This window comes from Talpa occidentalis, unplaced genomic scaffold, assembly GCF_014898055.3.
Source record: "Talpa occidentalis isolate TD23 unplaced genomic scaffold, MPIMG_talOcc4v2.1 talOcc4.10, whole genome shotgun sequence".
Lineage (NCBI taxonomy): Eukaryota > Metazoa > Chordata > Mammalia > Eulipotyphla > Talpidae > Talpa > Talpa occidentalis.
This window is the reverse complement of record NW_023600993.1, coordinates 104,699,256-104,717,440: the sequence shown is the minus strand read 5'-3', so window position 1 is coordinate 104,717,440 and position 18,185 is coordinate 104,699,256. Positions and strand designations below refer to the sequence as shown.

Here is an 18,185-nt window from a genome sequence, read left to right as displayed (position 1 = left end):
GGCTGTGCGTGAGCGCAGCGGACACGCCGGCTGGTTCTGGCAACTTCCACCACGCTGCCGAGCTCCCTTTGAATAGAAAGTGAGGTTAGTTTGTATCACCAACTTTGAAATCTGGTGGCTTTGCCGGGTAACCCCTTCTGGTTTGCAGGAGAAAGCGCAGTGCACAGACTGCAGAAGAGGAGACTCCGCGCACCAGGGACCTGGACTCAGGGCGCTGTCCTAACTGACCCCGCTGAGTGTGTTCATCAGATGGTTTCGTATTTTTCACACTTTGTTACTCTGATCATTAACAGTGATGGAAAGGCTAAATTAAGTTAATGGGGAACAGATTATAAATTCTTAAAGGACTTCTCTGTTTTCAACTGGAAATACAGAGAGAAAGCTGAAGAGGCAGCTTTGCCTCTACTCATAAATTTTTGGTACCAAATTTCTTATAAGCCATATGGTTTAAAAAAAAAAAATTCCAAAAATTACTTTAACACGCTACTCAGACAGGACTGCTACGAAGAACAGCACATACACACTGCGGAGCGTCTGTAAACCTTCAACTCACTTTCTCTTTCTGAAAGAGACACATTCTAACGAGCGTCGGGACTCAGACTCCATCTCCTCTGCCGCGGAGTCCAAAGTCCCAAAGCTCTTGACAGTGGAGGAAAGACAGGAGCCCCGCCCCGCGAGGAGCTCGGCTGCAAGGAGGGTCCAGGGAGGCGGCCCCCTCGACGGCAGCTGCACCCCTGCGGGCAGCCGGGCCCACCACGGTCGAGGCGCAGCCCCACGGCACTAGCGGTGCTTCACGCCGACGAGGATGACAATGAGGACAATGATGAGGACAAATAATATTAAAATCACAAGCATCTTCCGATTCTTCTTTTGATACTGCTCTGCCTACAGAGAGAGGAGGGAAAAGGCAGTCACTTCCCCACCGTCCACAGCCCGGCCTCCTGACTCCGCGGTGGGACCGGCGCCTCCACTGGCGGCGGCACCACCATGGCTTCCAACAGCGCCAGAGAAGTCACCCACGCGGTAGCAACCCACCCTGGGCGCACGCAACAGGCGCGGGACCCGCTGCTAAGACCGAGACAGCAGGCCTGCTTCTCCTCCTCCTAGTGATGCTTCCAGCGGCTGACTGGGAGGACCCCATCTCCTTTCGCGGGAAGCCTCTCGTTTCTGGACCCAGTTCTTGGGATGAAAATACACCCCCTCCCCTAGAAAACCAAGCCCACGCCCACGGCCAGGACGCAGGGCTCTGGCCTGACATTTGCTCCCATCTGCCCTGCACGTGGAGACAGGAAAAACAATTCACTCTAGGAAAGACAAAGGGCAAGTGCCCCGGGGGTGCCACGTATCCTGGAGAGAACCCGGGCTGAGTTCTCCTGCGCTCTGAGGACACAGCGCAGACAGCAGAGAGCCCTAGGGCCTGTGCTCTCCACAGCCGACCGGGAGCCCAGCCGCCTGCAAACAGTGCAAACTTTGGTGACCCTGTGCTGCCAGGGGCCAACCTGGAGCAGAGAGTGGGGAGAGGAGAGTCTGGGGGTGTCTGTAACCGCAGCAGAGGAGAACACGCTCTGCCCTTTCCAGGGGCTGCGTCACAGGCAAGGACGAGGAGACAACCTGGAATATAGCTGCTAGGAATGTCCACGCTGTTCCCGTGTTCCCCAGCAACTGTCAGACTGGTGGTTCTGTTCCCCAAGTTCAGCTCCACACCCACCAGGAGCCACTCTTCAAGCGAGGGGAAACCTGGCTCGAGGGTGGCTTGCACAGAGCGACCATCTGCACGGGACGGGACGGCCGCCACGCACCCATGGCTTGTGACTCGAGAGAGACGCAGAGCGCGCTCATGGCTCTCATCAGCAGCCCAGGACACCAGGGAAGCCAGTGCTAAGCGACATACTTTAAAACCTCTCAACCTGATTTATAGAAGTAGAACCTAAACAAAATTTTTAGTTCCCACTACGCTTGCACACTCCAGCAGAGAAAGCCTTCCCCTTTACCTGTGTAATATTACACAACACGGTGCACTCGTTTTTATTCAAGAAACCACGAAGCCAGCGCCTCATTCACCAGCACATCAAAACCTAGGTGCCGTGGAGTGAGAAACTCACCTCATTTTTCACTCTTAATATACAGGCTTGGGGCTCAAGTGACTCTGGATGCTGAGAGTCCTTCGCTGGACAGGGCAAGCCTTTCTTTATCATCACACTCAGGCGCCTCAGTGGCCCCCACACCAGGCCCTGCGCGTGCGGACAGGGAAGCGAAGGGCTCTGGCCGGACCTGTGCAGGGTGTCACCTGGGTGACCTTACACCACTGGGTGGGATCAGACCTGCCACAGGGAACAACTGGCTTCAGAATAATGACGAGGCAGCACAGGCAGCACTCGGTGAACAGGGAAATGCTTGCTCTACAGCTAGAAATACCACGGGGACTCAAAATGGAAGGAAATGGACAAAACCTATGTTAATTGCCAAGTAGCATATTCCTTTTAAAGAAAACACGCACCCGATTACATTTACAAGCGTATGTATGCTTCTCATCACTGATTACAAGATTTCTAAGATGCTTTCCTTTAATTTTTAGCAAATATCAAGAAAAATAGTCCTGAAATAGCCACCTTATTAGCAAAGAATAAGAGCTAATACTCTCACTTCAACACACTACGCTCTTCTCAAGGTAGCAAATGGATGACTGTGGTAATTAAAAGGGAAAATTAGATTTTTATCTTCTTCAGAATGATCCTTCAGTAGCAATTCATCAGAAATGTGTCACAACAAGAAAAGCCTGAGTTGGCAGCACAGACAGACAGTGCTCAACAAGTATTTCAGCAAATGCCCATTCAACTGATTATCTAAAGCAAGGAGGCTGAGGAGGGATGAAATCTTTTCTAAAGGGGAAAACCTTTACTCCTTCAGACTTTATTGTCACGGAAGGGAGTTCTCGGCAATCTCAAATGGCATGCGGTGCCCCTGGAGTCATTAACTGGAATAAAATGGCAACAACCCATGTCATGGTTTGAGTAAAACCGTCTGTCATACATTTTCACACTCTGAGACGGAGAGTCGGCAACAAGCAGGAAGCAGGAGGCAGTTATGACGCAAGAATCCTCTTATGAGCATTGGTATTTGATAATAGGCCCCCAAATTCTCAACTATTGAAAGATATTACCTTGTGAAGCTGCTTCAAGCCATCTTCAGTTTTGATGCAGGACTGCTCAACGTTATAGTCAATCCTATCAAGGACTGTGCCCTGAGTAAGAGGTGACAGTTATAAGCCATCAATAGCTGCAAGCGGGAAAATTGAGCTTCAAAAATGAGATATGCAGATTGCAGACATCATTACCCACAGGATTATCTGTTTCACTTAACTGTGTTGTAAAGGTACACACGGAAAGCTCTGGAATCCATCATCAAGCAATATTAGGCACTCAATGGCAGAGTGCTGTGTTAGTTGCAATAAAGTCTAGCTCATGAGAAAGAAATACTAACAAACTGAGGCTTCTATTTTGGATTTAGCAACTGTAGGATATGCCACATTTGGACTTACCGGGGCTTTAAAATATACGGTTCAGTGGAAATATGCTCTAAGCAGCAGACGGCCAGCTTCTATGTCCAGGTGCTGCTTAGATACTTGGATTCAAGTAGGCAGAGCACGCCAGTCACACCAGGCCCGGTTGTGATTAGGTCTGGGTGTTGGCTATCAAGTCTATAAACGTCAGCACAGGTCTCCAAGGGTCAGAGCAGAGATGGTAAGCTCCAATGCACCATCTAAAATTAAATGTTTGCCTCGAGGAGAATTTTGTTTTTAATTGTTTAATTTCTTGGTTCAAATAGAGAAAAGGGACACTGGGCTCTATGGGAGAACAGGGCTCCTTGTGGAAAGGCACTGTCTGAGATAGCAGGAGCGGTCCCGGGGAGCCGCAGGAGTAATTAATGTAACTAGATCTTCCACAGCCTCAACACTCCATTCTGCAGCTGGTTTCAGGGGGATCAGGACCCAAATCCCTCCTGGCAAGATAATAAAATGCCCTAATCAGATTTTAACAGTGAACAAACAATTTAATTCTACTTGAAAGCTAGCAGTTCCAGCTGCATTACACAATAACCTGTCAAAAGCAGAAGGGAAATCTTATCTATCGCCAAAACCCCTGCTGAGGGTAGGTAGGACTCACAGGTCCCCAAAGTAGGGTGTTCCAATGCGACCCCTGGATGTGGGCAAAGCACAGGAGAACTTGAGAACTTGTAATGACATTTCTTTATCTTCCCCTCCAAAAAAAAAAAAAAAAACCAAAAAACAAAACCTGAATACCTTTAAGGGACTGACAACAGTATATGTACATTATTTTTTGTACAAACATGCAACACACACACACACACACTCTCTCTCACTCACTCTGGAAGACAGGTTCAAAATTTTTTCCTGAGTGCAGAATCAAAAAAGTCTGGAGAAATACCGGGTGTTATGGCAGGAAAACCCACTGATGAAGAAGGCAAACTCACGTACCTGTTCTACAATCATTGCTCCCAAGTCCCTAAAGATCTCATTTAGGTCAGAAATGGACTGCACGATCTGGCGAATCTCACGCTCCCTCTCTTCCACCAGCAGTGTGTTCTGCTCCACCAGAACCAGCTGGTCATCTGTAAAGCCCTAGCAAAAATAAAGCACAGAACACATATGTTAGGGTTGCTTCCTTCCCTTCAAGAAAGCTATGGTGTGTACCTTTCAGGTATAATTTAAGGAAAATGAATTCCAGAACAATTTCTATGAAGCGCAGAAACAAGCATTTCCTCTTCCCTCACCGGAGAGATTCAAATCCCCACACGAGCAGGTCTATGGCACTGCCGGTCAAAGCAGGGGGTGTGGAGAAGACCCCAGGTCTGCTGCTGCCAACAGACTGGGAGCACACCCGCCGGGGACAACCCCATGCTACTCCGGGTCCCCGAGAGGGGATGTGCAGACTGCTCCCCCAGCACTGGGAGGCAGGAGGCAAGGTCTCCTGGAACCCCTGGACAGGAAGAACCAGCATGGGCCCCATGACTGCCCTTCTGCCTACTGCCAAAAACTACCTGATGGACAGACAAGTCAAGCAATGCCGGTCCCTTTGCAGTGCACAGCAGTGAAAAGTCTGTGAGGAGAAGGAGAGAGAATGGAGTGCAAATGTACAGGTATTAATCCTACAGCCCCTTCACGTACCCGATCATACAGAGTATTATCGTCTCCATCATCCATTAGTGGTACTGATGTAGCAAAAAAATGCTGGGATCTTTCCTCTCGATTCTTCATGCCTATCATAGATAGGAATTCACTTTACTCGAATATGTAAACCACCCTGGTTACTGCTACACCATTAAAAAGGGGAAATCTAGAGTAAAACTCAACAAAATGGCAAGAGCAGCTTTCAAAGAAGCCTATCTCCAGCGGAGGTGAGGGAGACTAAGGGATTATAAGCGCACAACGATATGCAAGCATTTGGGCTATTCAAGACAAAAATCACACGGTCAATGTGTATAATCCATGCAATGCCAAGCGAATGGCAAAATGACATGAATATCTGAGAAGCCCTAAATGAAGCAGAAATGTTTAATCTAACTGCTGTCGTAAACATTAAAAAAAAAAAAAAAATCAATATTTCGCTCTAGAAGCATCTCTAGTAAAGAATTCCAAATGGTCCTAATCAAAATTTAGAAGTCAAAAAAATTAAAATACAAATACGCCCGTTGTCAGAGGAAGGGAGAACTAGTTTTGGGGGAAATATGCGGGGATACTGGTGACTGCAGTGGCAGTATAGAAAAACCCAGTTTACAGGTAATCAGAATGAGGATGCAGCTGAGACCCGACCTGCGTGGTTCAGAGAGAAAAGGGAGACCAAGGGAATCACCAGTGCCGGAGGAGCCCCCGTTTACAGCGCCCCCAGGAAAGATTTTCAGGACCGCTCAAAAACTTGTCATTATACAGATAGGGAGCTTAATTCAGAGACAACTGTTTGTATAGTTATCAATGGCTATAGCCTTGTTAAACATGCTAGTGTGACTTTCAAATTCTTCACGCTTGACCCAAACAAGTTTTGTTTTCTTAGATGTGAGCTGTTTTGCTACCCCAGCCTCGGCTGCCATCTGGGCCTGGCTCACGTCGGGGCAGGGGAGGCCTCCTTTGGTCGCGAAGGGCATGGATGCGCTAAGGCTAGCAATGAAAGGCATGGGTGAAATGGAAAGCTGGTAGCTAAAAGGGATTAAAAAAAAGCAGTTCCATGGTCCTAGTGTTGGAATTTGTATTACCCCAAACTCCCTGGTATCGCATGGGTGACACTCACGTTTGAGGTAGCCCGACTGCGCGTGCCTGAAGCTGGTGGAGAGCTCCTGCAGCGTCTGCGCCAGCGAGGCCACCACATTGCGAAGGAGTCGCTCCTCCTGCTCTGAGCAGGCCCTGCGGGCCCGGCTGGGCAGCGCCTGCACAGCACGCTGGCATCTGTGGAAGAGCTGAGAGAACGGGCCGTGGCTCAACAGAAAACCAGAGAGGAAGCCGACGGCTCTAATGCCTCTGCCCTTACCAGTCCAAGCCGAACAGGTGGCTGATCAGGCTCACGCTGGGGCGGGGGACTAGAGAAAAATGACCTGAGGCTTAATGCACACATCCTGGAAGACGGACCTGGGTCTGGCCAGGTGTTGTATACACTACGGTTACTCCCATCTTACAGATGAGAACACCAGAGTCACTAGGACCGCACGAGATCATGCCACCGTGACAGGCAAAGTACCAGGACTCTGACCTCCCAGAAGCCCAGGCATTTCCCCACAGCACCAGCTAAAATTAAAGGCTGAAAAGTAGTCATGGTATTTACAAATTGGTGAAATTTAAAATTTTACGAGAATGTTTCCCAGGATAGTGCGTTTCTCTAGGACACTCATACACTCTGTCTGGGCCAATGGCTCCCGGTCTTTTCAGTTCTGAGACCATTTTTAACATGACCCTCACCCCCGGCACTAGCAGACAAGCAGAAGGTATTGGTGCTGAAATCAAACAACTGAGTTGGTCATGCTCCAAGCTGGGCTCAACTGGCAGCAGCACCTACCCGCAATCTCCACTCCCCCGGGGTCAGCATGGCCCACCGCGGGGGGCACGGGCCTCCTGAAGGTCCTGGGCACCCAGGTGGGAGGGGAAATGATTTGCTAGGGACCTAGAGCTGAACGCGGGAGGGCTCTGGAGACAGCAGTGCCATGGCTGGGACACGCCCGTTCCTGCTGGGGTCCGCGCCCATCCTCACCTGAGTGATCTCTTGGGTGGTGATCTCAATGGCATGCTCCTGCTCACTGCTGTCATCCAGGGTAGGTCTGTTTACATGCTGGTCATGAAGACTGGCTAATTCCTTCATCTTCTGCTTAATCCGGCCAACATCGTACTGGATCTAAACAGATGAAGTCACCAGAACTCCACTGACGCTGCCAGGGAGCTGTCTGCCTCAGAGACAATTAGCTACACTCAGCGCACAGAGTTCAGTCTTCAGCCAACTTGTAGGCTCACTGATGCGTGAGCAACTTTTAATTCGGATGACCAGAAATTCAAATACCGCTCCTTGTCACACAGTTCTTCAATTTCTTCCTTTAATTCAAGTTGTTCCTACTAGACCCAACTCATAAGCACACACATGAACACCACCTGTGCTGTGTAACGCAAATAACCCTAAAACTAAAGCATTTCCAGGGATGTGAACTCCTGCGCGGATACCCCAGTTTCCACAGCAGGCAGGCTAGAAGACATTAATGCCCTAATTACTTTAACCAAAAAATAAGTAGTGTGAAACTAACATTCAACTTACTTCATCCACGCCATCCACCCATTTAGGAGGTGACCGTTTTGTCACGCCAATCGCTGCTTCTGGATCTAAGCTGATGCCTGACACCAGAGCCATGCGGTCATCAGCCAGCTACAGGGGAATAAAGGGACATCAAAAAAAAAAAAAAAAAATCACTCAAATTCCATGTAGATAAGCACACTCTTACTCCCCTTTAAATGTTGCCCCATAAGAAGACATAGAAACACAGGAGTCAGTGTGCTTGCCTGGACTATAAACGCTCTTTGATGCTGCTAGGATTTGCAATTGTTTCCTATTTTTTCAGGCACCAGTTCTTAATTTCCTTGGATATACTGGTGATCATGAATTTGACGTGACCTAGTTATAGAAATGTCACGAAAAAAGTCAACAGCAAATCCTTAAAAGAAAGGCTCCTCGGTCGCCAGCGCCGCGACAGCACTGCACACACAGCAACTATCAACGTGCCCAGACACAGTGGGAAGAAAGACAGGGCTGCGAGGGACCACTCAGACCATCTCCGGCAGCAAGGCTTATTTACATGTATGTAGCCTACTTTGTCAACAGGGCTGGCCCAGTCATCTTAGTCTCAAGATCATTAGCCATGTGTTAAAATGTGCGAAAGAACTGCCTAGAACGGCTCGCAAGCTAGCCGCCATTTGGCAAAAGCAACCCTTCAAATCTCACTGCAACCTTATACTGCCATTTCTTTTCTTCAGTTAAATGTCCACAGGCCACATTTCCACTTACTTTAAATGATACCGATAGTTTGTGTTTATTTTCCCTATCTAATACACTGGCGTAGAAAGCTTTTAAGAATGAGAGGAAAATCACGGGTTTGGCTTGGTTATGCTGTTCTCTTGCCTGGAGGCAGGCAAGGGGTGGGAAGGATCTTGAGGTGCCCTCCGGAGCTCAGAATTTATAAATGCCAGTTTCAAAAGACCCAAATGATGATCAAAAAATAATGGAAAACAGCATATAAAAGTCCTTTATAGGTAATACTTTGCAAATTTTCTAAATCACACTGCAAGAATTGGGTGAAGAATTTATATTGCTTTTCTTACCCTTTCACTGCATTTATCTAAATTTACTTTTTCATTCATTCAGCAAATACTTGTTTGCTTTCCTAACAATAAAGGATCAAGACCACATTTAAAATTCCACAGATAAAGGGGGAAAATATCTGACAGAGAAAAACCTAGATTAAAAGAATTCTGAAAGTAAAAGGCCTTAAATCCTGCACAGAGAACACACAGCAAAACCCCGAGAAGTCAACTGGTGTCTTTCACATCCCCTTTCCCTAGGGGAGGTTCTCCCCACCTGCCCAGGGCATGTGGATGCCTTCAGGGAGTGCATCTGGCACAGTGACCGTGCTGAGGGCACCAGAATCCCAGTCCCCAGAGCCTGAGTCGTGATTCAGTCTGTGGCATTCGGCCGCAGTGTGGGCCCTGCAGGTCCACGGTGTCATTTCAGGTCTCAAACAAATCATGTGTCACACAACCTGAGCCATCTGGGGCTCTGAGAGTCTGTTTAGTGGTGAATTTTCAAGCACCACCACCTTGTTTGTTTTTAAGAGTTCACTAATAGGAATTTTATCCTCTTTTTATTATTTTAACCCTCACCAGAAAAATCAAGGGGAGCTAGGTATAAATTAGGAAATTTAAACTCAGAAAAGCTAAGTAGCTTGCCCAAGGTCACAAAGCTATCACGTCACAGATCAAAACCTGTGTAGGCTGATTCCAGAAGTTTCATCCACTCCACAAACTGCCCATCACTTTGGCAGGCCCATGAAACACAACCGCAGTTTGCTAAGAAAACAAACCAGGACAATAAACCTTGAGGTTAGACCAACGACAGCCCCCTCCGCTCCCCATCGGCTGCACCAGACCTTGAGGGACAGCTCCAATGAGCCCATCGAGTCAGCAGAAAATCGCCTGCACACTGAGGTGCAGACCTCACCCCGCAGAGTTGGTGCGGATGATGACAGGCGGATTTGTTCCTCAAAACTCCAGTTCCGGCCACCAAGAGGTGTGCCACTTTTCTGGAGGGTGCCTGAATAGGCAGGCAGCACCTCCAGTCTCAGCATCTGCCAGCACTACAGCAGGTACCAGGCAAAGACTTGTTCCTAAATGGAACTTAACTTTCAACCTCCAGCTGCTTAAACCAAGCCAAACCTAAAACTGCCAGGGGGCCTCTTCTTGGTTCGGGGAATTTCCACTGTGGCGGCTCACTGCTGAGTCTACCATCTTTCATTATTACACCTTATTTCCATAAAGTAATAATAAGTTGTTTAATTTGGTTTTTAAATTCAAGATCTTATTTTGTGCTGCGTACAAATACACATTAAACTAAAAAAAGATACAGAAATGGTATTTACCTAAATTTATCTACATAGTAATTAGTGTCAATTTATCTGAAAATAAACGAGAAATTATAAATCACGTTTGTTAGTTGAAATGGATTCAACTCTTTTAAGCCGTACTTGCTCTCACATGAGAGATGTGTTCCCCACAAAGGCGCATCCATCAGAACTGGGGCGAACACACTCTGCCGCGTCCTGAGGAGACCTGCTCATGTGGAGACCCCTCAAGGTGGGGCCAGGAGCTAGCTAGCTCCCCCCGGCGCTGTACCACAACCTCCTCAGGAAGCAGAACAGCTGACTCTTCGGGACTGCAAACATCCAGTACGGAATAATAAATTCTGTGATTCCTATAGCCGCCCGCTCCCTGGCCCGCCCCCAGGCAGGGCTAGGAAAACCTCATCGGCAAGGAGAGGCGCCCTACTCAGAAGACACGTGTCCTTTATTGTGGTGTGTGCATCTGGAACGCGCACCACAGTGTGTGCTGTATGGGAAAAAAAACACCAAGAACCCAGGTTTTAGGAATAGAAAAACAGAATTGAAGAGAAATGTCAATTATCTGAAATGTGAACAAACAGGAACATAAGAAAAATACATTTTAAGTGTAAAATATCATCCCTTCCACTTCCAACTTTAGAAGCCTCATTTCCCATTTGAAATCATGTTTTCTTATCTTTTAAGATCCAGACTTGATGGGTTTTCACGTTGTCCTCCTATTCAATACAGACCTTCAAAAACTGCCAGATTTTAATCCGCTGTATTTATCCTCACTGCATTTCAACTCAGTCCCACTGGACATGAACGGATATAAAGCTTTTTCTCAGCTGAACTTGTGCTTCTAAAGCACAAAAAAAAAAAAAACCCTGCATTTTTTTCAAAATAAGAAAAAAGTTATAAAAGTTGTATTTATGAGAATAATTCTGGCCTTTTTATTTGTACCTCCATCCACCGTGCTCTGTGGGGTGCATGGCCCTCACACACAGCCACTGACCCCACTTCACAGGCGCTGGGCCCCCCTCAGGGCGCGAGGGGCACACCCACAGGCCCCCCGGCGGGTCTCAGCTCCAGCTCTCTCGCATCCATCAGGGCACCCGCACCTGCCTCTTTAGAGTCGTCCCCCCCCCCCCCCCACCATAAATGTTGCTATTCCAAGTATACAGTCTCCCTAGAAGGCACACGAAGAGCACTCTCAAACTAGGGTAATGGCAAATGTGCTCTGCAGAGTCACACGCAGGAACCCCACCATGACGCACTGCTAAAGAGGAACACACCGACAATTCTGGGCTGTCTGTGGCAGTGGACAATTGAGAAGCCCAGAGGGACATGGAAAATGGCCGCTGGGCTTCCCCAGGCGGCCGTGGAGGAGCCGTCTGAGGGTCAGGCCCCAGCACACCTCGCCAGGCAAGGGCAGGTGATGCCGACAGCCAGTCAGGAGCCCTCAGGTCCCTTGAGGGAACAGGTAAGCATGAGGGTCACCGGTCAGGGGTGTCAGAGCTGCCTTTCCCAGAAACATCTGCCACAGCCGTAAAGCAGTTTACTTTTTCTGATTATGAAACTAATAAAAATTCAAAATAGACACTTTCTAAATGTACAGACAATATAGAGATAAAAAGTCCTCAGATGTAATCATTGTCCTTGTTTCTCAACTCTGAGATCAACCCTTCAAACAGGCACACAGGGAGCAACAACGCCAGGTACCTGACCTTTTCAAGGCCTGACGGCATAGCTTGCGAGGGGACTGCTCCCTACGTGATGAAGGCAGACAGTGAGGCAGTGCCTGCGCCCCCCCCCCCAATCCCCGGCCTCCCCAGGCCGTGTGCTTGCAAGCTGGATGCGTGCAGCTTGCCATTTTTTTCAAACTTCCTATGGTGACCGTTAAAATCTCAATGACTTGAGGAATTACTTTGTCATAGGAGGGGAGCAGAAGAGGGACACACTTCTCAGGGGACCCCCGACTTGGCATTTCTGAAAAAGAATGAAGAGTGGCCCCCGCAAGGTACAGGTTTCTAAGCGGGTCTGAGCAGGACAGACTCAAGTGGACAGACGGCAGGCCAGTTCTGAGCCGCCCCACCGCACAGTCAGATCTCACCTACCGGGGGGGGACCGGGAGCTGGGGTCACGTTCAGTATTCCTGGAGGACATGGGTTCGCAGCCCAGCTGCTGCCGTGGGGTGCCCAGGCCCCAGACACCATTCCGAGCCCACCCCCAGCTCCCAGCCCAGCACCTGGCACTTAGCAGGGGTAATTAGCCCAATGAGTCAGCAACGTATGGAACAAATAAATGAAGTAAATTAAAAAACATGCTGTACAATTCTGGAAACAGCACTTCAGAAAGACATAATGGCTCTGGACAAAGGAGACAGCGCGCAGGCAGGGCTGGAGGGAGTGGCAGGATGCGCAGGCTGGACTCTGAGTCGGGGACACAGGGCAGGGGAGGGTGTGGTGGAGAAAGTGCTTCTCTGCCCAGGGTCTCGGGAACAAAGGTGAAGCGCTGTTAGCACTCGGGTTCCGGAGGACGGAAAGCAAGTCTCCAGTCCCCACAGCAGTAGCCCGTGTCCGGAACTGGCGGCTGAAACAGGAGGCAGGAAGACCGGGAAGGGCTCGGGCGGCAGAGCCCAGGGAAACAGGACCAGAGCCGGGGCCCACGCCGAGGAGAGGCCGGTACTGCTGACCTAAGCGGCTGGGTTCTTCGCTATTTCCCTCACTCTACACCTCCCTTTGGGGGCCCACGTCCCCTATTTCCAAACGGTTCATTAACATCTGTTCTAAAAGCAGCTGCTTTCCAAACCCCTGAGCCTCAAGGCTTTCGGTCTGGTCAGCACATGCGCGCACACCCGCACACCCCAGAGCCCGCCCCGGGGCTGCCGGCACTGAAGCAGCCTCTCTCCAGCCGGAGCTGGCCGGGGCTCCCGAGTCAGGCCGGGCAGCCAGGGCACCTGCTTCAGTGAGTTACCAGCTAAGGTCGGTCTTAAAATTCTAAACGCTTTTTAACAACAAAAGTAACGCAGGCACATGGCTTTCAAACACAGCTCCACCGCAAGAGAGGGATGAGCAACAGAAAGGAAGTTTCTCTTCTGTCGAAGACTTTTCCTAGAAGGCACCCACTGGTAACGGCTTCTGTGTCTCTTCTCAGAAATCTTCCAAGTAGGCACAAGTCTAAATGTGTTATTTTCTTTAGAGTGGGACTCGCTGCCCACACCAAGGTGTGCCTTCCCCCAGAGAGTGTCTGGGAGCACCTTCCACGGCCTCACGGATGAGCCTCGCTTCTTAATGGTACGAGTGTCAACAAGCCCTCCGCACTGCTCACACTCGTGAATTAACACAAACGAAAGCAAAAAACACCCCACACTATTCTTGAAATGGTCCATCTTTAGGGGAAAAAAAAAAATATATATATATATATATATATATTTATTTTTTTTACCCTTCACAGTCGAAGCGGGTAATAGAGCTGCAAGTCAACAACCACAGCTGGCCTTCCCTCCCTCAGCCCTACAGCGCTCCGAGAATCCAGCGCGCTCTCTCCAGCTTTGGGGTGAATTGCTAATAAGTCATGAGAAGGCCAGAAGCGTGCTGCTCAGAGGGCAGAACGGCCCGGTCACCAGGAGCTTGGAATCCCAACAGAAGGGCTGTGACGAGGCCGCGGCAGGCTGGGCTGGGGGCCCCGACAGGCACCATGCCCTCATGCCCCCGCCCGGGCAACCTCGCTGCATCTGTCTCAGAAACCAAGGGGTTGCCTACATAATCCTAACCACCCAGTTTATATAGGTGCCCGAAAATTTTTCACTGCTTCTAAAGTTGAGATACTTTCCCAAGAGGGGGAAACAGCGCTCTTATCCATCCTCGACATCAATTCACCTGGTGGAAAAACATGTTAAATAAATCCTCAGTAAAATGATCAAATACAGCCAATTGTAAGGAGTCAGAACAAATGCTAGAATATGTATAAACTGTCAGCATTTTAAATATGATCAAAGACTTCAGAAAACAAGTGTAATACAAAAATATTCAAAACACAGTACCTCATCCAGCTCCTGAGGAGACAGGGTGTTCCCATCCATTTAGGGATAGCAACAGGAGAGAAGGAAGGGGACAGACAGACAGATAAGGTATGGTCAGTGGCGAAAACACTTGAGATTTTAACTCTACAGTTGACTACAAATAAAGATCCACTACCCGAGGCATTTCAAAAATCCTCCCCTTCTGACTCTTCCCTTTTTTAAAAAAGCTACATCAGTAGGTTTTTTTATTTTTATTCACCATGATTGTTGTTTTGGTCAATGAGATAGGAAACAAACAATACGTAGCTGTGAAAGTCAAAATACAATAGAAAAAAATAAAACGCGCTTGCTTTGGTTTCACTACACTATCTTGTTAATCTGGTCCATGGATATCAAGTGTCACACACAGTATCCTCAATTTTCCTTAGGAAGATAAAACAGGAGAGCAAAGGGAAAATGTATTTTACCACGTCAAGTAAATCTATATCGGAACATGTAAATCAGTCTTGCGAAGGCAACCCAATTAGAAAATGAGCGCCCCACAGTAACTGCCCGTGGCTGCATCTGGGTAAGATCTGAGCGACCACACAGGTAAGGTCTCCGCAAATGAAACCCGCAGACACGGCTTTATCGGGGGGATGAGCCGCCGAGGAAGCACACGCTGCTGGAGAGACACAGGTGGTAAAAGGAAAAGTCTCCCTGCCTGCTTGGCGTGTATTGTTACGCTCTCGAACACACACAGTTATTTATAAGCTATTATAAAAAGTCAACAAAGGGAGAGATTTCTTTTTTTTTTTTGAAGGGGGAAATAGGAAGGAAGAAGCGCCGGCAGCCAGAGGATTAAGTTCAATTTAAAACTAAAGGCTCATTTTTAGATCAATGTGGAACTCAATCTTCTGAAGAGACATTTACTAATGATAGATAATCTAAAGAACTAGCCTTTTTTTTTTTTTTACAGTATTGATCCCTGAAATAATTAGTGGTGAATTTCAGTAATCAACTGTGTTGATTAATTTATGCTTAAAAATAACCTAGAAAATAAAAAACAAAACTTCCTTATTTAAAAATTAATAGTGCAAATGAAACTGGCCTATGGGGTCAAAATATCATCAAACACTGAAAGCAGTAAAATGTAATCCGGCAACATTCCTCCGTGGAAAATTCAATTAGCTGACATTACAGAAAGCTGAAAGTCCTCTTCACCGCTTCCACAGTCTGCTGGGAGAGCAAAGGAGAACTCTCTGTATACACACCCCCGCAGCAATAGTAGTGCCAGAAGATATTAATAGAGAAGAGAGTGTCAAATGGAAATCTGATTTAATTATCTTTTACTTTATAAAGGAAATGTTTTTATTTTTTTTTTTTAAAGCTTAACATTTTCAGAAAGAAAGCGCTGAAGTGCCTTTATTAATAATACAAGCCACAGGCAGAAGCCTCAACTCCAGCGGCGTGTCGTGCACAGCTGCCATTTCTGCAGCGGCTCCTCGGCCGTCGCCCTCACGCGGAACCGCGGTGGCCCGGGGCTAAGATCTCTGCTGCACAGGAGCCTGCCTCCCAGGGCCATAACTGGGCATCCACCCTGATCTTTTGGTTTGGACAATTATTCCCTGATAAGAGGTGAAATCAGGTACTTGGGATTCTAGGTCTCTATATGACTCTTCACAAATAAGAAAGACAAGCTTTGGGGTGTACAAAGCCATTCCTGAAGTCACACAGCCTGTTCCAGCTCAGATGGGGACACATCCAGGCATGCAGGCCTCTGCACCCCACCTCCCAGCCACCGGTTTCATTAACAACTCAAGGAATTACTTGTGATAGCTTCTCCCACCTCAAACACCAGGAATTAAACCGGAACAGTCATTTTTCCAGAGCCCTCTCCCCTCATTTTGCTACTTAAAAATAGAAGGCTTTTCAAAACTCCCCCTGCCACCAAGTGACCAGAAACCTTCATCAAGACGTGAATTAAAACATTTAGAATCACCACCAGGAAAAACCAAAATACAGCCAAACGAAAACACGTTACTACACATCATCACCTTCTAAATCTTTATAATGTCTAAATCTAGGCTTTTGACCTGCCAATGGCATACAATCAAGCAAATATTGAAAGCTTCAAGTAGCATGTGGAATTTATAGTCTAAAGAACTTTCTACATAAAACTGAAAAATAAGTGGAAACCCATCTGTGTTTACTCAGGAAGTCTGGAAAAGTCGAGCAAAATGAGTTGGAAATACAGGTCTATGCTATAGTGATATTTACTTTATTTCCGTTACTGCCAGAAGAAAAGTTTGCTTCACTTTTATCCAACAAAGTACCCTTATTCTCAAGTAAGCCTCATTGCTCAAATGGAATCTTTAGAAGCAGAAAAGCAAATAGATCTAAAGGGAAATATACAATGATTTCACACTTGGATTCTAAAGACAGGGGACTAGTTTTCCAACAGATTCAGCCTGGACTACAAGTGAGAGCCTTCAACATGCAAGTTAAAAGGGACTGCACACGGTTACCGAGGGAGCTACACAAAGATGCTGTCCCCATCTCAGGACAACTTGCAAACAACAGGTCTTCCGTGTCCAGGGACCTGCAGCGGGGGTCCTGGTCTGGCAGCCCCCCATCCCCAGCCCCCCCACGCACTGGGCGGGCAACCCCGGGCAAGGCTAACTCCTCCACACCTTGCTTCTCCCCGCTCCGTCTTGAGAAGGCCAAGCACTCCTCCTCGACAGAGCTTCGGGAGGATGAAGGCGGCTGCATGTGCGCAGCACTCAGCGCAGGGCCAGGGCCACAGTGCGCTCTCTGCCGGCTCAGCCAGCCGTCCAGTCAAGACTGAACCAGGGCCTGGGGTCTCTCACCGCCATAGCTGATGCGTAATTGCTGGCTGTTTTTAAGCCCACAGTGTTTTATTAAAAATAATGTGCTAGTTACAAACTAATCTGAGACCAATTAAACCCTGGCTTGCATTTATAGATCCCACATTATTTTAAAGCAGAGAACAGAGCAGGCAGTAAACAGCAACAAAGTAGCTCCAGTTCTGTTAGACCCACTCCCGGTCAAAGGAAACCACATCAGTCACACACAGGCACCTCATCAGATCTGAACAGCTACGCCACACCGACTTCTCACTTATCCCTTGGACTCTACACATCCTCTGGGATGATTATTTAACTTCGTGAATTCATTTCAGCTGAAGGCCAAGCCGCCCATGACGACTTGAGTGAGGTGCTGCCTTCAAAACTGCATGTGGCCGATGTAATACCAAAGTCACTTCTCAACAGCGCTGGTCCTGCTTGCCCTGACTGGACTGACAGGCACAGCACTGTCGTGTGCCCAGGTCAGGAGGAATATGCTAGAATTTGAGAAAGCACTGGGAAGCGAATAGGTCACTAGAAGTAACCTAACCCTAACCCTTCCATGTACAAACAAGGCAGGTGTCTCCAGGGATTGCGAGCTGCCTAAAAGACGCACTGTGAGTGTGCCACAGAGTGAGGCTGAGCCCCAAATTCCCAGACATCACAGTCCGAAGCTCCTTCATTTGATGCTGCCTGAGGCAGGGCCTCAGAGGGACACCCAAAACTGAGACCACAATAAAAGGAATGAGAAATGCAACAACTGCATTTTGCTGGTGGTCTAAAAATCAAACCCACAGTCTGTTTTTCACCATTGGTTTCACTCATAATACCAACACAATCAAGATTGCAATTAGGCAGAATTTTGTTTAGATCTGGGTGCTTTAAAAGGATACAGAAAAACCAGATATCATTCCTAGGCAAGAAACTTAGCCACTCTGCCTGAGCCGAGAATGCAGAGCCTGGAAAAAGCACGAGGAACAAGACTAGAGGCTTATCACGCAGGAAGGTTTCCCGTGTCAGAGACCCTGCAGGGCTCAGCACTGGAACACAGCATGCCAGGTACAGGCGTAGCTGGGCTTCTGTGGGCAAAGGCTTTTTGGTAGCACAAGAGTCGTGTGTCCAGGGGCTGGGACTTGCGAGGGACACCACAGAAGATGGTGAAGGCAACAGGCAGAGGGCTA

General features: G+C 48.1%; 1 protein-coding gene across 4 annotated transcripts in view; it reads right to left on the bottom strand.

The window, feature by feature from the left end:
• Positions 1-358: 358 nt before the first annotated feature.
• STX16 (syntaxin 16) overlaps positions 359-18,185 on the bottom strand; it is a 29,430-nt gene continuing 11,603 nt past the window's right edge. For 3 of the 4 annotated variants that reach the window (XM_054698469.1, XM_037500842.2, XM_037500856.2), the window contains 7 exons: positions 7,806-7,913; positions 7,254-7,394; positions 6,303-6,468; positions 5,186-5,277; positions 4,496-4,639; positions 3,161-3,241; positions 359-885 (listed from right to left, as the gene is read on the bottom strand). In XM_054698469.1, the coding sequence (XP_054554444.1) occupies positions 781-885; positions 3,161-3,241; positions 4,496-4,639; positions 5,186-5,277; positions 6,303-6,468; positions 7,254-7,394; positions 7,806-7,898 (822 nt within the window). In that variant the 5' untranslated portion in view covers positions 7,899-7,913 and the 3' untranslated portion in view covers positions 359-780. The other variant, XM_054698467.1, reaches the window with a different exon arrangement.